General features: G+C 48.0%; 1 protein-coding gene and 1 pseudogene across 1 annotated transcript; both read left to right on the top strand.

Moving 5' to 3' along the window:
• Positions 1–22,661, top strand: part of LOC144953588 (uncharacterized) — a 135,199-nt pseudogene that overhangs the window by 58,896 nt on the left and 53,642 nt on the right.
• LOC144953581 (uncharacterized) lies at positions 15,461–21,015 on the top strand. The gene is made up of 3 exons (XM_078884156.1): positions 15,461–15,644; positions 15,975–16,772; positions 20,559–21,015. Exons 1-3 carry the CDS (start codon positions 15,461–15,463, stop codon positions 20,807–20,809), a joined length of 1,233 nt encoding a protein of 410 aa, XP_078740282.1. The 3' UTR covers positions 20,810–21,015.

The raw sequence follows: 22,661 nt of genomic DNA, 5'->3' as shown, positions 1-22,661 counted from the left end.
ACAAAATGACTCACTTTACTTATTAACCAGGCTACAGTCTACATTATAGACTGGCAGTACAACCACCCAGCTTAATAAGCAGGCTACAGTGTACATTATAGACTGCCAGTACGCTCACCCAGCTGAATGACTGTTTGTACAGTGAACATTTAAAAAATCGATTCTTGGCGCGTCCGGTTTAAAAGTAATAACACAGTTGTTTTTTCATCAGAAATGGTAATTCTTGTGGTTGAACGCTTGAACACACCGTTGGGCTAAAGCAGTGAACTATTAGTGTTTTCTGAACGTGACACTTTTTTACTGATTGGCCGTGTCGGGTGGTGGAGGGTTAGAACACATTAATAAATAAGGCGATCTAAACCCAATAACGTTGTTTATGAATAATGGTCGCAAAAGCGTACGTGTTACAAATTGACTAACTTTACTTAAGAACCAGGCTGCAGTCTACATTCTAGACTGCCAGTACACTCACCCAATTTAATAAGCAGCCTACAGTCTACATTATAGACTGGCAGTACGCTCACCCAGCTTAATGACTGTTTGTACAGTCAACATTTAAAGAATAGATTCTTGGCGCGTCAGGTTTAAAAGTAATTACACAGTTGTTTTTTCATTGCTATGTAATGTTTGAAAGTTTTCATAAGATTTTCAATACAATACTGTCTAATCGCTATAATTTTATTATGTACCGACCCTATAATAGTAATAGCACACATTGTGATGGGGGGGGAGTGAAAAGGACGTGAAACTTTGAATTTACCTCACAGTCGCGTGCCGGGTGTCGAGGCCTAGTACCGTGCAGAGCCTCCGGCCTCGCCTAAATTGGCCACCCGGGTGAGGCTGGGTACGGGTGCCGTTCCCCCCCCCGCGCTACAATAATACTGTGTAATCGCTATAATTTAATTATGTACCGACCCTATAATAGTAATTGCACACATTGTGGTGGGGGGGGAGTGAAGAGGACGTGAAACTTTCATGAATTTACCTCAGAGTCGCGTGTTAATGCGTGCGCCTATTTTTAACGGGAATTAAAAATGGCGTCCACCCCGCGGCTACTTGTTGCCAGGGGCAACCGCCGTCCAATGAAACTGCGTATGGTCCAGCGACACATAGACACACACACAGACAGACAGACAGATTCGCGATTTTATATATATATAGATAACACTGTGTGGAAGGTGCCTGTACTTTTGCTCCATACAAAGCTTTGAGTGTCCATCGTCAATGTCTAGTCCATCTGAGACCATCCCTCTCCCTGCCATACTGGCATCGCACCGGCCCCTCACCCTTCATCCTGTGGATGTTTGACGCACAGGATGGCACCACTTAGCCAATTCGAGTTGGCCTGAGTGAGTTCGTGGGTCACACAGCCACGAGGTGCTTGTTTTGTTTACACAACCCCTGGGCCTGGCTCTAGGGGTGATATCAATATAGAATATAAGTAAGAATGCTCCCCAATAGACTCCCCCTGGAACTCTACCAGACACGTCCCACTGGGCGAAGACCCCGGGGCTTGCCCAAGACTATGTCGCTCGGCTGGCCTGGGAACACTTTGGAATTCCCCAGGATGAGCTAGAGTCTGTCGCCAGGGAAAGGGAGACCTGGACCACCCTACTCAGCATGCTGCCACCACAACCCTCACCAGGACAAGCGTTTTCAGAAACTAACGAACACAGCTGTGATTCGTCTAGTTTTACACGAGCCCGCTCACCATCATGAAGGTCCTTAATGATCGTGAGCAGAGAGTCAGGGACTCGAACATCACGAAGAACAACCCAGAGCCCAGGCCTACTGATGGTATCATAGGCCTTGACCAGGTCAATAAAGCATAGATGCTCCCTACACCTCTGTTGTAGCAGACTGACAGAAAATATGGCATCTGTGCAGGACCGCCCTTTCCTGAAACCGCATTGGGGCTCTGCAAGCCTCTCCTCGGCGTGCCTAGCAAGGCGATGTTGAATAATTCTTGCCAGGACCTTTCCTGGCACACAGGAGTGAGATGCCCCTGTAGTTGTTAGTCTGTGCGGTCCCCCTTCTAAAGAGGGGGACCACTAGGGCATCCTTCCAATTCTGCGGAACCCATTCAGTGTTCCAGACTGTTGTTATGATGTCATGTACAGTGAGGGAAAAAAGTATTTGATCCCCTGCTGATTTTGTACGTTTGCCCACTGACAAAGAAATGATCAGTCTATAATTTTAATGGTAGGTTTATTTGAACAGTGAGAGACAGAATAACAACAACAAAATCCAGAAAAACGCATGTCAATTTTTATAAATTGATTTGCATTTTAATGAGGGAAATAAGTATTTGACCCCTTCTCAATCAGAAAGATTTCTGGCTCCCAGATTAGGAGCACACTCTTAAAGGGAGTGCTCCTAATCTCAGCTTGTTACCTGTATAACAGATGCCTGTTCACAGAAGCAAGCAATCAATCAATCAATCAGATTCCAAACTCACCACCATGGCCAAGACCAAAGAGCTCACCAAGGATGTCAGTGACAAGATTATAGACCTACACAAGGCTGGAATGGGCTACAAGACCATTGCCAAGCAGCTTGGTGAGAAGGTGACAACATCTTCTTAGTTCTTTCGGTAAAGTCACGTAGAAGGGAAATAATAAAATAATAAAAATAAAACATAATTAAATTATTCTCACGACGTTTCGGCCACAACGCAAGCAGCCGTCCTCAGGTGAAGAACAGGTCTGTCGGAAAGACAGCGTCTGAATGAAACACCACCAGGCTTGGAGCGTATATTTAAGCTGGGTTGGAGGGGGAAGAGCGCCTTGACAAAAGAATTTGCATATCAAGAGGAATTTAGCATATTTATGGGAAATGCAGATATTGGATTAGTCATTACTTGTGGAATGCGTAGGAGGTGGGCGGGGGGTTTCAAAGTCATAATATGCCCGTGCATTATGCAGGATTAGCAGCATCAAAGGGAGGTATTAGGGTTAGCATTAATAAAGGGAAGGAATGTTAATAGTTTGGAGCTGCAGCAACTAAACCACCACGTAAAAAAACTAAAGTATAAACTACATCAGTATCATCAGTATACTAAATATACTCTCCAATAAGCTGAGCTACTAACAGTAAGTAATACATTACATTTCTATGTCGCAAAAAATATAATATGCTTCCAGCTAAACTTTTTTCTCTTACATCACACGGGTCTACCCTGTACTATATACTGCCATAGACAAACCCAACATTAAATTATATACTGTATTACTATACACCACCCTATACCTTAGACTATACATTGTAATATTATACTATGTATTATTCTACCCACCCTACTGTATACCACACTGCTGTATATTCACTATACACGCGACGGTCAATGGAATAGTGTATAGCAGATTGTATAATAATAAATAGTATAAAAGTGTAATGTTTAATACAATGTAAAAGGTAATATATAGTATCGTAATTGACTTTGAAACCCCCCGCTCACCTCCTACGAATTCCACAAGTAATGACTAATCCCATATCTGCATTTTCCATAAATATGCTAAATTCCTCTTGATATGCAAATTAGTTTGTCAACGCGCTCTTCCTTCTCCAACCCAGCTTAAATATACGCTCCAAGCCTGGTGGTGTTTCATTCAGACGCTGTCTTTCCGACAGACCTGTTCTTCACCTGAGGATGGCTGCTTGCGTTGTGGCCGAAACGTCGTGAGAATAATTTTTTTTATGTTTTATTTTTATTATTTTATTATTTCCCTTCTACGTGACTTTACCGAAAGAACCAAGAGGATGAATCCCTGCAGTCGCGAAAGCTTTAAATCGAAATTAAAGGTGACAACAGTTGGTGCGATTATTCGCAAATGTAAGAAACACAAAAGAACTGTCAATCTCCCTCGGCCTGGGGCTCCATGCAAGATCTCACCTCGTGGAGTTGCAATGAAAATGAGAACGGTGAGGAATCAGCCCAGAACTACACGGGAGGATCTTGTCAATGATCTCAAGATTGCTGGGACCATAGTCACCAAAAAATAATTGGTAACACACTACGTCGTGAAGGACTGATATCCTGCAGCGCCCGCAAGGTCCCCCTGCTCAAGAAAGCACGTATACATGCCCGTCTGAAGTTTGCCAATGAAAATATGAATGATTCGGAGGACAATTGGGTGAAAATGTTGTGGTCAGATGAGACCAAAATGGAGCTCTTTGGCATCAACTCAACTCGCCGTGTTTGGAGGAGGAATGCTGCCTATGACCCCAAGAAGACCATCCCCACCATTAAACATGGAGGTGGAAACATTATGCTTTGGGGGTGTTTTTCTGCTATGGGGACAGGACAACTTCACCACATCAAAGGGACGATGGACAGGGCCATGTACCGTCAAATCTTGGGTGAGAACCTCCTTCCCTCAGCCAGGGCATTGAAAATGGGTCGTGGATGGGTATTCTAGCATGACAATGACCCAAAACACACGGCCAAGGCAACAAAGGAGTGGCTCAAGAAGAAGCACATTAAGGTCCTGGAATGGCCTAGCCAGTCTCCAGACCTTAATCCCATAGAAAATCTGTGGAGGGAGCTGAAGGTTCGAGTTGCCAAACGTCAGCCTCAAAATATTAATGACTTGGAGAAGATCTTCAAAGAGGAGTGAGACAAAATCCCTCCTGAGATGTGTGCAAACCTGGTGGCCAACTACAAGAAACGTCTGACCTCTGTGATTGCCAACAAGGGCTTTGCCACCAAGTACTAAGTCATGTTTTGCAGAGGGGTCAAATACTTATTTCCCTCATTAAAATGCAAATCAATTTATAACATTTTTGACATGCGTTTTTCTGGATTTTGTTGTTGTGTTTCTGTCTCTCACTGTTCAAATAAACCTACCATTAAAATGATAGACTGATCATTTCTTTGTCAGTGGGCAAACGTACAAAATCAGCAGGGGATCGAATACGTTTTTCCCTCACTAGGGCAGTCTGCACAAACGCCACCTTCAGCATTTTGCTTGGGAGATCATCTCTGCCTGGTGCCTTTACTGGTTTCAGACTCTGGATCGCCTTCAGTACTTCCTGAACAGATGGCACCTCTGCCAGCCACTCACACGGGGTGACTTCTACCAATATTTGAGGCATCGCAGCCTCAGCAGGGTCATCTCCACAATGCTCAGCAAGTTTGCAAAGCTGTTCCTGGGGGTCAGAGATTAGGTCACCACTCTTTCCCCTAATGAGGGTAATAGGTGTGGCGCTGCAGGTTGCTTTTTTGATGGAATTAAAGAGCGATTTGTGATCGGGGGCCATTGAGGCAGACTCCATCTACTCAGCAACCTGCGACCACCACCCATCCTTGCAGTGCTTCACGGCTCTCCAAACCCCTGAGCGAAGGCTGCGGTATGCCTCCTCATTCTCCGACGTGGGATGCTGTAGGCGATGAGAGTGGGCCTGTCGCTTTTTCTCAGCCAGCTTGAACACCTCTGTCAGCCAGGATCTCTGGGGAGGTCTGGACCGTGTACCCAATGCAGCCATTGCAGCTGCATGAGCCACAGTCCTAAACCTCGCCCATTTCCCCTCGACATCAGGAATAGTGGGGGACGATGCCAATCCCAACCGCAAGGGAAGATTAACTTCTCACTTGCAAATTTCATCAGCTGGCTGAGACAATGCCACAAAGGGCTTGAATGGGGTCCTGGGTGTACACCCACCACTGGAGTGGAAGAATGGCAGGCGCATCTTACAGATGACAAGTCAGTTTCAGTTTAATTTATTTGGTATTTCCCTGTGAGCCATTCAGCTCTTGAATCGGGTGCAACCGCAACAAACAAAAAACAAAAACACGAACAAGAAAACATATTCAAGTGACTATGCGCAAACAGAAACATCCAGTAAAGAACAGCAAAATCTTCCAGAAAGCATCGTACACCAACGTTGTGTGCAAAAATCCCAGTGGGATGCAAGTCAAACAACAACCACAGGAAAACTTATATTAAAGCCATCAGTCTTAACTCCGTACTACAGCAAACAAACATGGTCAAACCAAATAACGTTTTCGAAATCACAAATAAAGCCATAAAAGCAATGTAACAGTGATCATAGGAACTGTGACCGAAATTTCACAATGACATAAAACAACATGGCAATAGCATTCCAGACCCTGGGGGCATCAATAGCAAAGGCCCTTCCTCCAGTTTTTGTACGGCAATAAGGAATGTGAAGCTGGTAAATGAGCGAAGACCTTAGGTCACATACTTTTTCTTCGAAACAGAGAGGGGAACCAGCAGGTAGTCTGCAGATTTTTTTGTAAGTACATCGTGAATAAATAAGATCTGGTGCACAAGCCGTCGAACGTTAAGAGATGTTAAGTTTGACCCAATGTAGAGATCACAGTGGTGAGTCCTATATTGACAGTTAAATGCATATCCTAAGGCCGAGTGATAAATTGAGTCAAGCTTCTTCAGTACAGTACTGTGGGGCTGATTTATATACGATGTCACAGTAATCAAGTAGAGGCAGTATGGTAGATTTGATCAAATTCCTAACGGGAAGCAGTGCTTGTGTCGATACAGAAAACCAATTGTTATTTTTGTCTTTTTACCACTATAATCAATGTGATCTTCAAAATTCAGTTTTGAATCCAGGATGACCCCAAGATACTTATAGATCTTGACTTGCTCTATTTGATCATTATTTAAGGAATGTAATTGGGGGAAAATAACTTCCCGCTTTAGTCCTGGTGAGAAGCATAGCACCTTGGTTTTGGAGGTATTCAGGACTAGTTTAAGAGCAACTAGCTGATGTTGTAGTTTGTTGAAATCACCCTGGAGCTTAGCAATCACGTCATCTGGAGAGCGGCCAGCAGTAATCAGTATCGTGTCATCTACAAAAGATTTACCCTGGAATGATTTAGATCAGTGCCCAAGTCATTGACATAAAGAGAGAACAAGAGGGGGCCGAAGGATGGAACCCTGTGGAATCCCTTTTGTTATCTTAACACTGACCTTCAACCATCTGTGAATACAGTTTGGGTGCGAGAAAAGAGGTACATTTTTAACCATTCTACTGCGTGTTTGGAGAAACCGAGGCAACTTAGTTTACTAAGCAGGGTGTTGTGGTCGACTGTATCAACGGCTTTGGACAAGTCAAGAAAAAGACTGGCGCAGTACTACAAATTATCAAGGCTACTAATGCAGCAGATGTGGTGCTGTATTTTTTTCGTAACCCAGATTGTTTTCGATGTAATAGATTGTTGTCGGACAGAAAACTGTTAATTTGGTAGTTCAATAATTTTTTTAAAACATTTGTCAACGGGGACAAAATTGGGATTGGTCGGTAGTTATTTGGATCATCTTTAGGGCCCCCTTTGTAAAGTGGACGAACATAGGAATGTTTCCATTCTAGAGGTACTGATGCTTCTTTGATGGACCGGTTGAAAATATGGGCTATAGGTTTATATATTATGTGACCAACAGTTAGCAGAGCAAAGACGGGAATACTATCTTCTCCGTTAGAGGGGAGGACCCTTTGAGGTAGGACAGTTGTTTCAGAACATTACTTTTGTGGATTGGCTGGAAACTAAATTCGTTTAATGTTTGGACAAGGGTATAGGAATTTGCATGAGCAGGGGTGACTCCCAGTACATTATCAAAAAGGTTACCAGCTTCAGAAAAATGAAGGTTAAAATTGTCAACAATTTTTTTGGGCTCTGAAAAATATTCCCCATTTCGGTCAAGCTCAACGGGCAGATTATCTGTTTTGGATGCCTTTTCGATATTTTTTTTTTGTTTTCCAGAAGATCCTGTCACTTCCACGTGATTCCAGGAGAGTGGAGGAAAAGTAGGCATTTTTTGCATGCCGTGTTTTTTAAAAATCCTGCATTATAGCCAGTCATTGACCAAACACATTTTCTGAGCACATGCCCAAGCCTTGTCCCTAGTTTTCATGAGCTTAGTAATCATATAAACGGAGCATGTTTGTTAATAATTTGGAGAAACGTGTATCTGAAGGTCTCCCAAGCCGTAGTCAGGTTTGGGATATCACAGACCTTGTCAATATCCGAGTGAAGCACATTATTAGTAAATGCCTGAATGCTAAAGTTTCTCTCAGAGTGCTTCTCAACCAATTTAGGGGGGGCTTTGGGTCTGGCTGATGATCTCACCCCAAATATGAAGGAGTGATCACTAAGGTTATTAGCCAGAACACTAGTCAGTGCGAATTGTGAGGGGTATTTGTCAATATGGACGTCTAGCAGAGATGACTGTCCCGGATTTTTTAGGTTGGGTCTTGTGGGGATATTTATTAATTGAAACAGGCTAAATTAATCTGCAAAATTTGTGACCACGGCCGGTGGGTTTAGCCAATTCTAATTTAGATCACCCACAAACTATTTCACCTTTCGGGAGGCCCCCAAGAAGCTCTCTCGGTGCAGACACAGCTTCAACATCCTTCCCACTAGGCAGTCTATAGCAGCACACTACCAATATCTGTTGATTAGTTGGGAGAGTTATTCTGAGAGCCAGACCTTCAAAGCAACATTTTTTAAACAAGGAGTGAGCTGGTGAACATGCAATAGCATTATGAACATAGATGGCAATTCCACCTCCTTTAGATCCTCGGTCACGCCGAAAAAGGTTGTAGTTGTCAATCGTAATTTGCAAGTCATTAACGGCAGGAGTGAGGAATGTTTCTTTTAGGCAAAAAATGTCCCGGTCCAGATTTGCCACTTCAAGTTTTAGTTGACTTCATTTAATCACAGGCCCTCTGATGTTGACATGTAGAACACCGACACCTTTTCTGCCAGAAAAATCTACAGGATTATACAAGTTCTTTACATTTGTGCCAGGATGAAGCTCAATACCACCCAGAAACAAGAAAAGTAGAATTAATAGTCTGCACAGGTATTTTCTGTGAAAGGATGAAGAGCGGCGAACCTTGGACAAATAGCAGCAGCTCGCAGTTGGTAATGTTTTTAAGAGCAGAATGAAGTTTGGAAGGAGTACTGGTGAAGTAATGGGACAAAGATAAAGTTAGAAGTGTCTATAAGCTGTTTCATTAGCAAGTGTAGTGGAAAATTGAGCAACAAGTATGGACGCGAAGTTAGGCGGGTATCCGTTTGTAGAGTTGAGTGTGGCACTAGATATAGCTGGGAGGGACAGCAGTAGGATACACAGCAGGAGAATTGCCATCTTTAAAATATCAGGGTTGCACACAGTTTAACACACAAGCGAAAAGAAAAACATATATATACTTGTAGGCCGAGCGTTGAGAAATGTCTTGCCGCACTCGTCACACATACACGGCTTCTCGCCCGTGTGCTAGAGTTTTTGGAGGAGCTTGAGGGAGAGAGCTAGGCCGCAACCTCGGTGTGGGTGGTGTCTCTCTCTCCATGCATCGCACTTTCGCCGGCAGGGATATCCAGGCAAGCAGGGGGGTACGTGGGGAGCGTGAGCTAGGCCGCAACCTCCGTGTGGGTGGTGGCGTCTCTCTCCACGCAGTGAACACCGCCACGCGTCAGCCCTGACGGATTGCAGCCGCTGCCTCCGCCCCACCCGTGGCACAGCTGCAGCTGCAGTAGTTTTTGCTGCTGTACTCATACCCCCACAGTGATCGTGGTGAAGAGTGAGGCAGTTGTTTCGAATCCTCAACCAAGCATCCTCAGTTAAAATCTCGAAGATGTCGGCGAGTTGACAGCGTGAACATTAGAACATTAGAACAAAGAACAAGTTTAGTTTGTCGAACATGTAGGCTTTATCCTTTAGCTGTATCCCTTTAAATTGAGTTTATCCTTCCCCATGCTGCGCCACTGCTTCCAATCAGCGGGGGGTGGGGGGTGAAGGGGTATGCCTCGGCCCAATCCAGGCAAGGCCTCGCTCTCTCACTCGTCGTTAACTGTAAGCCACACTGCTTAGGCAGTGGTGCACAAGACAAAAACTTAAACACGTTTGGCAATATATATAGATGCGACGTGTCCGCAAATGGGCCTTCCTGACAGCACAACGCACAGGGCATGGCGTCTCGATTAAACCCCCCTGCACCCGTCAATCTCAATTTAAACACAATTTAGACACACACACAGTTCACTCACACACACAGCTCACTCACACACACTCAGCTCACTCACACACACTCACACACAGCTCACACGCAGCTCATTCTCATGCACAGCTCACACTCACTCACGCAGCACAACTCACACACCACTGCACACGCCGCCGCCATCCTGAGACGTCGATGGGCAGATCAGCTCCACGGTAGGTCCTGGTGTCAAGGACATGGGTCCGCATCCGCTGTTCCGTCACTATGTAGTCCAGAAGATGTTCTTGCTTGGACCCGGCATGCATCCATGATGTTGTGTTGATGTGCCGATGCTGGAACAGCGTGTTGGTATTTACAAGCCCATGGGCTGCACAAAAATCGAGCAGCCTCCTACCGTTGTTATTGAGCTGATCTGGCCCATGCCTTGCAATCACTCCAGACCAGGTGCCAGCATCATGACCAACTCGGGCATGGAAGTCACCCAACAAGATGACTCTATCCTGTGGGGCCACTTGAGCTAGCACCTGTGACAGGAGGTCATAGAAGGCATCTGACTCATCGCACACACACACGGACTCTCACAGACACAACGCACATACATATATGGACTCACACCCACATGGACGTCCCCACGCACACACGAACTTTTATATAGAGTAAATAAGTTTGTAAATAGTTTTTTTATGTACGTGACTTTAGCACTACATTTTTAATTTAACTACTTTAAAGTTGACGGATGCGAAAATGGAATAGCACTGGCTCACTTACAGGGCTTATGGCGTGGTACCTGGGTTCTTTTTTTTTTTTAACCAAATCCTTCGCAAGTTTTGTACACAGACAGATACACAGACAGAAATAATGACGTTTATAGGTCAGATGTTAATGATCCATGTGAAATGCATGTGTATTTAAGAGTTTATCTTTGTGGTGAGCTGTAGCGCAGTTATTTCACTGCATTATGAACTCAACAATTAGTTTGATTATCGCCGACCGCAAACATGATTGATAACACTGCGTAACAAAAAGAATTGTCCCTGCGTAGTAAGTGTTATTTTCTAATTGCTTATGCCTCAAAAGTACAGAAAATGGCTATTATTCCCACAAACTTTGCTTTTGCGACCAAGACAGTGATATTTTGAAATGTACCTATTTTCAATGAGTAAATGTGTTCATTTGTGTCATTCCTTAACGTAAAGTCCTGGTCACAAAAGGAAAGTTTGTGGGCATAACCAATAAAAAAAAATAACACTAGCCATCCAGAGACAAAAATTGTGTTACATAGTGTAAGTGAAAGCTGAACTTATTGTGGGCCCCTGCTATGTTGATTCATCTTGAATTAATTACATGGTGAAGTGAGGAAGCATTAATACTGAGCAGATGAAGGTGGCCAGGCATGGTTCTGGACACACCACCACCACCTTTTTACCATGCGAGTGTGTGACAGTGTCAAGTTTGTATTTGCAGTAAAGTATATTAACTATTGAACATGGAGGTTAAATCAAAACAATAGTTTAATTTAGTTTTCCTCTAGGACGTTTTGTAAGAATGGAAACAGTCAGGAAAATATCTCAGCACATATGCAGCTGAAGTTAGATCTGTTCATCCGAGCATTCAAGCAAATCCACCTCGAAGTTTCGATTGAACATTCATTTATGCATTTCGGTATAATACAAATAGCATTATTTTCAACACACTTTGTTATTATAGCTGAATTTTTCTTAAATATTCTTTTCATAGCTAGACAGCCGAAATTGTGTGTGTGGAGTTTTGGGTAAACATTCATTTTGAAGATACTAGAGCATCCAGGCATATTTATGACCATTGACCCTCCCATTGTGTGCCTTAACAGCCCGCGTGATGAATTGGGGAATTATTTTCACTATATCATGAATTCTAGATTTGAAGCTTTCGTGACTGCAAGGATTCATATTCTTAGGTTTTTTCGGTAAAGTCACGTAGGTAAAAAATTTAAATTAATGAAAGTAAAATAAAAATCACGACGTTTCGGAGGCAACACAAGCTTCCGTCTTCAGGTGGAACCGTCACAGCCACGACAGCTGTATCAAGTAAATGAGAAATTACAAGAGCTGGTTGAAGAGGGGAAGGGCCAAGTACGGCACACTTTTTATTAATATGGTAAGGTGAGGCTTAAGACTAAGAATAGACTGCATAACAAAAGATTGAGCCTTTGTTATGGAGAGGTGCGGTTTGTGACTACGCCTAGCCTACATAACAAAAGTGTGAAAAAATAAAAAAATAAACCTGGTAAAACAAAACTGGCTGTCTATCAATAACCTGTAATAGTTGTCTGTCAAATAAGATGGTTCAAATAAGTGTAGTTAAATCTTTTTTGCATGGTTAATCATTGGAAAAAAAAGATTTAACTACACTTATTTGCACCATCTTATTTGACAGACAACTATTACAGGTTATTGATAGACAGCCAGTTTTGTTTTACCAGGTTTAGTTTTTTCTTTTTTTCACACTTTTGTTATGTAGGCTAGGCGTAGTCACAAACCGCACCTCTCCATAACAAAGGCTCAGTCTTTTGTTATGCAGTCTATTCTTAGTCTTAAGCCTCACCTTACCATATTAATAAAAAGTGTGCCGTACTTGGCCCTTCCCCTCTTCAACCATTATATATACGGAGTGGTAGCTCTTGTAATCTCTCATTTACTTGAGACAGCTGTCGTGGCTGTGACGGCTCCACCTGAAGACGGAAGCTTGTGTTGCCTCCGAAACGTCGTGATTTTTATTTTACTTTTATTAATTTAAATTTTTTACCTACGTGACTTTACCGAAAAAACCTAAGAATATATATCATGAATATATGAATAAGTATAGATGTGTAAGTCATGTGTGACTGTGTATATATGCATTCCTCTGTGCCTTGATACTGACGTAGATGGTGTGGATATGTTTTTCTGTCTGCAGCTGACGCTTCCTCTGACTCTTCCTCTGCAAAATTGGTCTGATGGAGCAAAGGGACTCAGCGCAGCTTGGTACAAGAAGGAAACAATGCGACCAGTGTGCAAACAGCACGGATCGTACTGGAAGTTTGACACAGCACCAGAGAACTCACACAGGAGAAAAACCATTCAAGTGCACTGTGTGTGACAAGGCATATGCACAGTCATCAACTTTTCAGATCCACCAGAGAACACACACGGAAGAGAAACCTTTCAAGTGCAATTTCTGTGTAAAGGTATTTTCAGGTTTATCTCCTCTGAAACGACACCAGATAACACACAGGGGAGAGAAACCCTTCAAGTGCACTGTGTGTACGAAAGGCATTTACAGAGTCATCACATTTTAAAATACACCAGAGAACGCACACAGGGGAGAAACCCTTCAAGTGCACTGTGTGTGGAAGCGCATTTGCAGCGTTATCAAATCTTCAGACCCACCAGAGAACACACACAGGAGATAAACCCTTCAAGTGCACTGTGTGTGAGAAGGCATTTGCACAGTCATCACATCTAAAAACACACAAGAGAACGCACACAGGAGATAAACCCTTCAAGTGCACTGTGTGTGTAAGCGCATTTGCACAGTCATCAATTCTTCACGACCACCAGAGAACGCACACAGGAGAGAAACCCTTCAAGTGCACTGTGTGTGAGAAGGCATTTGCAAAGTCATCACATCTTCAGAGTCACCAGAGAACGCACACAGGGGAGAAACCCTTCATGTGCACTGTGTGTGTGAAGGCATTTTCAGATTCATCACTTCTTAAAAGACACCAGAGAATACACACAGGAGAGAAACCCTTCAAGTGCACTGTGTGTGAGAAGGCATTTGCAAAATCATCAAATCTTCAGAGTCACCAGAGAACGCACACAGGGGAGAAACCCTTCAAGTGCACTGTGTGTGAGAAGGCATTTGCACAGTCATCAAATCTTAAAAAACACCAGAGAATGCACACAGGGGAGAAACCCTTTAAGTGCACTTTGTGTGGGAAGGCATTTGCACAGTCATCACTTCTTAAAAGACACCAGAGAATACACACAGGGGAGAAACCCTTCAAGTGCATTGTGTGTGTGAAGGCATTTGCACTGTCATCACATCTTCACAACCACGAAAGAACACACACAGGACAGAAACCCTTCAAGTGCACTCTTTGCAGGAAGGCGTTTGCACTGTCATCACATCTTCAAATACACCGGAGAACACGCATACATCAGAAGATCCCCAAGGAGCGGAGTCTGAAATTGGCTTGTGAAAGTCCAAGTGCTGCAATGAGCCCATCCCTGCTGAAAAAAGAACCAGAATTTAATTCCAGCTTGGACGCAATTAAATGTATCAAGGTGAAGAGCGCAGAAGTGAAGGTGAAATGTGAAGAAGTGATGGTGAAGAGCGAAGAAGCGATGGTAAAATGTGAAGATGAAGATTCAACTCCAAAATCGGACCTTCACATCGATGGAGGCAACGTGAAGCAGGAGGAGAATTCTGACTGTGAGGCTGAGCGAGGCAACTCCCAGCAGTTTGTGGAAGTGGAGGTGTGGGTGGACTTCTTAGGCAATGCAAAGTCAAATGGAGACCCGGTAGATGTGTATGTTTGAGACAATGAAGCTCCAATGGATGCACCTTTGTCACAGGCCTTTTAATTAAAATAACGTGAAGTTGCACACTCAATTCCTAGGTTCAACCTGCAGAGTAAGAGCAGCCAGTATTTGCGGACCTGTGGGTTGGGTAGATCTGTAACCAGGAGTTAGAGCCAATAAGCTCCAAAGCATTCTCTATGTTATACTATGTTATAATAATTTTAGCATTTATATGGTGCTTGCTTAATCTCCTCAGCAACTCAGTTGTTTTGTATCATCTCATCACAGACACTCGAAGAGCATGTTGTATATGTAATGCGAGCGTAAATCGGGTTGTTGCTGGGCTCTGGCCCAATCACACGGCCCGGAGTATTGGGAGGCGGAGCCTGGTCTGCGGAGCGTGTGAGAGGGGCCACCGTTCACCTCGGCTCCCAATGGGAGGCGAGGTGAATGGGGGCGGAGCCAGCAAGGGCAGTATGGGAAGGCCGGATCTGACGATCCGGAAGGCGAGGAGTCAGGGTCACGTGGGGGGAGAGGATATAAGTGGGAGCCCGGAAGAGATCGGGGTCAGTTGGGGAAGTTAAGAGTCTGAGCCACGTTGGGTGGTGAGAGAGATCCGCGCCATCGGCCACGTGGCCGAAGGACCTCAGCACGCCGTCGGCCAGCGGTGTGCGGAGTACGGGAGTAGAGGAGCTAACGGAGGAGCGTGCGTGGCACGCGAGAGGAGACACTGGTCCCTTATCAGGACCAGCGGGGTGTGAGGAAGAGTGGAGGAGCTGACGAGGGAGCGCGTGCGGGGCGCGCGCGAGATGTCGCTGGTCCGCGGAGGAGACCAGCGGGGTGCGGAGAAGAACCTAAATAAAAGACAAGCGGAGACCAACAGTGCCTGACGGAGTCTTTTATTACACTGGGGTCAGAAGTGCTTCGAGATGTCAAAACATCTCAAGAAAAAGAATATACCTACGCCATCTTCAGAAGACGAAGAGGACCTTCCTCCGGCGGTGGCGATCCCGACCATGGAGGGCGCGGGCAAAGTGGCGGCGAGCGACACGACAGGAGTACAAGATGTCGTCGCGGCGTCCGGGCCGTCTGCGTTAACGAGCACCGAGGACGGCTGGTGACACGTGGCAGACCAGCTTGATTCGCTACGGGCCATTTTGCTGGATTTAGTCACCCTGGTGGCGCCTGCGATGAAGCCGGGACAGCCACGCGTTGGGCCTTCAAGCGGGGAGCCATCGGGTGGGGCCGAGCCGTCCGCCATTGGGGCCTCTGCGAGGCTTCCTGCCCTTCCCGATACGCAGCAGGACGCCGCCATCTTGGGTGTGGCCGTGGCCGAACGGCGGGAAGCCGCCATCTTGTCACCGCCACATGGGACGCCTGCATCGGAAGACAGCAGCTCGGGGACTCGCAGCCATCGCCTGACGACGATTAAATAATTCTCAGTTGGAGGAGATTGGAGCGCATTTGTGTGGCGTGTTGAGTCGGCCGTCCGATCCGTCAAGTGGACGGATGCGGAGGCCTTGGAAGTTCTGCCGACGCTCCTGGATGACAAGTCTTTGAAATTCTTCTGCTCCATCGCGGCCGTGAAGAAGGCGACACTGAAAGGGGCGTTCGCCGAAATGGCAGAAGTGTACGAGCCTCAGGACGACGCACACCGCAGGTTCGTCCAGAGGCAATGGGCAACGGAGGAATCGCCTGTGGCCTTCCGGGGCGCTGTGCTTGAGCTAGCCATGGCCGCGTATCCAGAGACGGAGCCCGACTTGTTGGAGCCCTTGATACTGGGTCAGATGTTGGAGCTGTCCAAGGACTTGGGCATTCCACTGCCGGTGTGCGGCCATGAGCAGCTGACCTCCCGGATGGCTGCCAAGTGCCTCAACATGCAGTTCAACTTGCGCCGTTGGGCAGAGATGACCGCCTGGATGGGGAGCCCGACCGTGGAGGGAGACGCCGTCGTGTGGACTCCGTCGAAGGCCGTCTTCGTGCCGGACGAGAGGGGGCCTGGCGATCTCACTGCGGCGGCGGGCCAGTGGGTTCTTCCAGGGGGAGTGGTGTCGTTCCGGGCCACCGCCGATGGATCGCCGAGACGAGGGGGGAGCCGGGCGGCGGGCCGACTCGTCGTGTTACCGCTGCGGGCGTATTGGACACTTCGCGCAGGACTGTCGGAGTTGCCTTCGCCCGCCTCTTCAGCCGGAGTCCCCGGCCAGGGACGCGCCTTCAATGCCGGAGAGTCAGCCGTGTCAGGCAAGTCGGTACGCATCAGACACCCGGCAAGGCCTGTCATCTCATTCATCACCGTCGGTATGCGTTCCGGGGGCCTGTTCTAACGGGGGGACTCTAAGGGATCCGCATCGCTCGCTGACACAGTGGCGAAAATTGGCACTGAGGGTGGTCGCAGCCGCTACTGGGTCGTCAACCGTACCGGGTTCGATACAGGGGATCGACGTGCGGATTTTGGTAGATTCGGGCGCGTCCTCCACTATCATCTCAGACGTGATATTCCATCTCTTGTCCATTCCGCCGTCGCGGGTACGACCGGTTTACGATTCATGTGTTGCGGCAAACGGAGGGAGTATCGGCATCGTTGGTCAGGTGGAGGCGCGTATTTCGGTTGGGGGTGCGTCGGCTTCGGGGACGGTGTTAATTTCCAGGTCCCTCGCTGTGCCGTGTTTATTGGGGACCGATTTCCTGGCAAAGATGCCCATTCAGATAAGGGTAGATCAGAATTGTATTGAGTTACCGGCGGGCCGGAAGATTTTCTTTTTGCCGTCGCCGTGGGGCCAGTCCGCCCCAGACCGCCAGGTGCAGGCGCTGTCCGATGTTTCGGTCGACATTCCACCTGGCTCGCAGATGCTCATTCTACTGCGTTATCGGAAGCCCGTGCCTGGGGTTAAAGGGGGCGGCGGGGGTGTTGTTGTCGCCATCCAACGCGGTTACGGCTGGCCTGGCGCTGGTCGCGGCACAGACGATTGTTCGGCCAGGTCAGCCTCCGTGTTTGCAAGTGTTGAATTGAGGCGCGGACAATGTCGTCGTGCCGGCCGGAACAGTTCTGGCCCATGCCACGACCGCCTTCACGGCCCATGATGATCCGGCTCACCGGGGCCTCGTAAGGGGGGTTTCGACCTCGACGTCGCAGGACGATCGATGGATCACCGGGTTGTGCCAGGAAAATGCGTCTCTGACTACGGACCAGCGATCCGCGCCTCGCGTGCTGTTGGATAAATATTCTGACGTCTTTAGTAAAGACGATTTCGATCTGGGGGACGCACCTCGTTGCTCTCCCACCATATTGATACCGGGGATGCTGCTCCCATTCGGATGAATCCATATCGGTTGAGCCCGGTGGAGAGGGATCATGTACGCGGCGCAGTGGATGATATGCTAGCCCCCGACATTATTTCTCCGTTCAACAGCCCATGGGGCGCTCCGATGGTCCTGGTAAAGAAAAAGGATGGTAATTTGCGGTTTTGTGTTGATTTTCGGAGGTTAAACAAGGTGTCGGTTGCGGACGCTTACCCCCTGCCGCATATGGATGATTCCCTCGATGCCTTGTCTGGGCCGAAATTTTTTTCCACTCTTGACCTCTCTTTGGGGTTCTGGCAGCTCCCCCTGGACGAGTCCTCGAGGGAAAAGACGGCTTTCCGTACGCCGGAGGGCCCTGTTTCAGTTTAATTGTTTTCCCATGGGGTTGAACGCTGCCCCTGCTATGTTCCAGAGGTTGATGGAACTCGTGTTGACCGGTCTGCAGTGGGACACGTGCTTGATATATTTGGATGATGTTATTGTTTTCAGCCGTACGTTTGAGGAGCATCTTCAGAGATTGGATGCTGTTTTTGCTAGGGTGCGTTCCGCCAATTTAAAATTTAAGCCCAAGAAGTGTCACCTTTTGCAACGATCCGTGCGCTATTTGGGCCACATTGTCAGCTCTGACGGTGTGGCCACGGACCCGGAGAAAACGGCGTGCGTCCGGGACTGGCCGATTCTGGCCACGGTGGGTGATGTGCGTCGATTTGTCGGGTTCGCTTCCTATTATCGCAGGTTCGTTCCAAATTTTGCTACGATCGCTACGCCGTTGCACCTCCTTACGGCAAAGAACCGGAGGTTCAGCTGGGGGCCGGCGGAGGAGGCGGCGTTTCATGGCCTATGTGATCGCTTGGCGTCAGCGCCGACGCTGGACTACCCTTATTTCACTCTGCCTTTTATTCTGGATACCGACGCTAGTGACACGGGGATTGGGGCCGTCCTATCGCAGTTTAAGGGTGGCGTTGAGCGCGTTGTGGCTTACAGGAGCCGCGTTTTATCTCCGGCGGGGACCCGCTACTGCGTTACCCGCCGGGAACGGTTGGCGACAGTACATTTTGTCCGTCAATACCGCCCGTATTTGTATGGCCATAAATTCATTGTGCGCACGGACCATGCGGCTTTACAATATTCCCTGAAAGTTGACCAACCGTCTGGCCAATTGGCACGATGGTTGGAAAATTTGCAGAAATTTTCGTTTGAGATTTAATATCGTAAGGGGTCGCGTCACGCAAATGCGGACGCGCTCTCCTGATTGCCGCAGGGAACCACCTGCGCCTGCGCCTCTGGCACGAATAGGTGCACGCGGGTTACACAGCCCCCGCGTCCTGTCATGTCCGCTGTGGAGATGCCCGCGGCTTCCACGTGTCCGGAACCGGCCGACGGGGTTTTGAATTTGCCGCGTTCCGTGTGGGTTCGAGAGCAATTGCTCGATGATTAGCTGGGGGCCTTGCGGAGTCGGGCTGCGAAGGAAAGGGGATATCCGTCGTCCAATGGGACGCCGGGAGCGGCTCCCCGTGATGGCTTGTTGATGTGGAGGGAAGGCTTGCACGATCGCTGGTGTCTTGTTGTGCTGTCGTCATTGCGATATGAGTTGATTCGGATTCTGCACGCTGAGAAGTTGTTACATCTCGGGGTGCAGAAAACCTTATTGACATTGCAGCGGGATTATTTTTGGCACGGCATGACGACTGACGTCGTCGGGCATATTCTGGCGTTCTCCCATTGTGCCCGGCGGAAGCCGCCAAAGCAACCGTATATTCCCCCAGTTGGTGGCGTTGGATATTCTGGGGCCCTTTCCCCCGTCCGCTCGGGGGAACAAATTTTTGCTGGTCGGGGTTGAATATCTTTCCCGCTGGCCGATGGCCTGGCCTTTGCCCGACCAGTCGGCGGCGTCTATCACGGATGCATTTCTGTTCGGATATGTGATGGACAAGGGGGCGCCGGAAAGGTTGCCTACAGACCAAGGGCGAAATTTTTCTTAAAACTTATTGCGGAATGTGTGCGACACACTAGGGACTAAGAAAGTTCGGACGTCTCCCTACCATCCACAAACTGATGGGATGGTTGAACGATTGAACCGGACCCTGTCGGCCATGCTCTGTCATACGGTTAGCGAGAAGCAGGCCGATTTGGATTTGCATATCCCTGGAGTGCTCTCCGCTTACCGGATGGCGCCACATGCGTCGACGGGGTACTCATCTTTCTTTTTGATGTACGGCCGCAAGAATCTGCCGCCTGTGGAAGTGAAACTGGGCACGCGGGCGAGGGGTCCTGTTAAGCCCCTCCCCGAGTATATTTGTGACGCCGCTCGGCGCGTGGCGGAGGCGCGGGAGGCGGCCCGATTGGCTACGGCCACGATGAGAGAGCCGGGCGCAACGTTCGTTCCGGGGAACGAACGTTGCGCCCGGCTCTCTCATCGTGGGTCCCCCTGGCGAGTGGGGGACATGGCCTAGCTCCACTGCCCACAGGTACCGGTGGGGACCTCCCCTAAGTTGCACAAACCCTGGCAGGGGCCGGTTGTGCTCATTTAGGTCCCAAGCCCGCAGTCCGCGCGCGTTCGGGTCGGATCGCGACGTTGGTACGTTCACACGTCCCGATGGAAACCCTACGTAGTCCCATGTGTGGATATGTCATCTCCTAACGTAGCTTTGCCGGTGTCTGTCGCATCTGACGCGCCACTGACTTTACCTGTTTGACCTGCAAGCGCGCCTGTCGTGCCTCCTGTAGATGGCCCGGCTGTGATCCTGCCGGACACATGGATTCTTGCACCGAGTGGGCCTACCACGGCGACGGGGACACTTGGCCCCGCTGCCCCTACAACCCCACCGCGGTTGCAGTTGCAGGGGCCCCGAATACGGACCTCTCTGGGGAACGGGGTGCTGGGACGGACAGGCCTCCACCAGCGGCGGATAATTCCGGTTCCATCGCTCCTAAATCTCTGTCGGGACTGCGACCTTTGGGGGCGCCGCCTCTCGTGAAGGACGGGCCGGTGACCCGCACTCGTTCCAAATCCCTTCCCTTTCGTTAATTGTGTTGTTGTTATACTCTCCGTTGTGTCTAGTGATTCCTGATTGTGATGCTGTCGCTCGCATTATTTTATCCTATTGCAGCCGGAACGGCTGGCGAGCGTAAATCGGGTTGTTGCTGGGCTCTGGCCCAATTACACGGCCCGGGGTATTGGGGGGCGGAGCCTGGTCTGCGGGGCATGTGGGAGGGGCCACCGTTCACCTCGGGTCTAATGGGAGGCGAGGTGAATGGGGGCGGAGCCAGCAGGGCAGTATTAGAAGGCCGGATCTGACGATCCGGAAGGGGAGGAGTCAGGGTCACATGGGGGGAGAAGATATAAGTGGGAGCCCGGAAGAGATCGGGGTCAGTTGGGGAAGTTAAGAGTCTGAGCCACGTTGGGTGGTGAGAGAAATCCGCGCCATCGGCCACGTGGCCGAAGGACCTCAGCACGCCGTCGGCCAGCGGTGTGCGGAGTGCGGGAGTAGAGGAGCTAACGAAGGAGCGTGCGCGGCACACGAGAGGAGACGCTGGTCCCTTATCAGGACCAGCGGGGTGTGAGGAAGAGTGGAGGAGCTGACGAGGGAGCACGTGCGGGGCGCGTACGAGACGACGCTGGTCCGCGGAGGAGACCAGCGGGGTGCGGAGAAGAACCTAAATAAAAGACAAGCTAATGAGATTCTGCAGGAAATCCCCAGTTGCCTTCAAGAGAAGGCCGCCATAAAGGAAAACCCCCACAATAAAACAAATGATGAAAACAGCAGGGGTCATGAACCTCCCTTGGACAGTGAAATTCACCCAAGGGCAGTTAATCATTGCGAGTTAACTGGGTTTTTTAAAAATACAACAGAAATGTTTGAAGCTTAGCTATATCTTCAACCTCAGGATATCAAAATATAACTTGAGAATAAGAAGCACGGATCCCTGGCAATACAGACTGGGAACAAATGTTAATTAAACCCTCGTAATATCCTTGGTAACAACTCATGGTATACCACAAATCTTGGTTAAGCATGAACCAAGTAATTATGAAAGTATTAGACCTAGGGTCATTCAGAAGAGATAATGCGAAATATGCCAATCACACACGACCAAGATAATATGTGTTCCACAGGATCAGAGCCTCGCCAACCGCCTTTGTCTTCCAGTAGCTAACACAGTACATGGTCAGTTTAACACGTAGACTTTCGCGACCAATATTAGTCAAATGTGTCGTAACCCTCCACCACCCGACACTGCCAAACAGTAAAAATTGTGTTGCGTTTACCAAGACAAATAGATTTTCGATTTAAAGCTTTCGTGACTGCAGGGATTCATCTTCTTGGTTCTTTCGGTAAAGTCACGCAGAAGGGAAGTAGCAAAATAATAAAAATAAAACATAATAAAATAATTCTCACGACGTTTCGGCCACAACGCAAGCAGCCGTCCTCAGATGAAAACCAGGTCTGTCAGGGCGACAGCGTCTGAATGAAACAGCACCATGCTTGGAGCATATATTTAAGCTGGGTTGGAAGGGGGGGAAAGGGCGCCTTGACAAAATAATCTAAATCAAAAGGAATTTAGCATATTTATGGGAAATGCAGGTATGTGATTAGTACTACTTATGCCCGTGCATTATGCAGGATTAGCAGCATCAAAGGGAGGGGATATGGGAAATGCAGGTATGTTATTAGTACTACTTATGCCCGTGCATTATGCAGGATTAGCAGCATCAAAGGGTGGGGATAGGGGTAGCATTAATAAAGGGAAGGAGTGTTAATAGTATGTAGCTGCAGTAACTAAAACCACTGCGTAAACAACTAAAGTATAAACTACATAGTATCATCA

This window comes from Lampetra fluviatilis, chromosome 78 (genome assembly GCF_964198595.1).
Source record: "Lampetra fluviatilis chromosome 78, kcLamFluv1.1, whole genome shotgun sequence".
Classification (NCBI taxonomy): Eukaryota; Metazoa; Chordata; class Hyperoartia; order Petromyzontiformes; family Petromyzontidae; genus Lampetra; species Lampetra fluviatilis.
Note: the sequence above shows the minus strand (reverse complement) of the source record. Positions and strands in the feature narration are given on the sequence as shown.

Bases quoted from the DNA above. Each gene is read 5' to 3' on its own strand.
- LOC144953581 (XM_078884156.1), top strand. From the start codon at position 15,461: ATGTCAAAACATCTCAAGAAAAAGAATATACCTACGCCATCTTCAGAA. The intron at 15,645-15,974 runs GCTGGTGACACG...AATAATTCTCAG, and splicing joins GTTAACGAGCACCGAGGACG to TTGGAGGAGATTGGAGCGCA. The intron at 16,773-20,558 runs GCAAGTCGGTAC...TGCCTCCTGTAG, and splicing joins CGGAGAGTCAGCCGTGTCAG to ATGGCCCGGCTGTGATCCTG.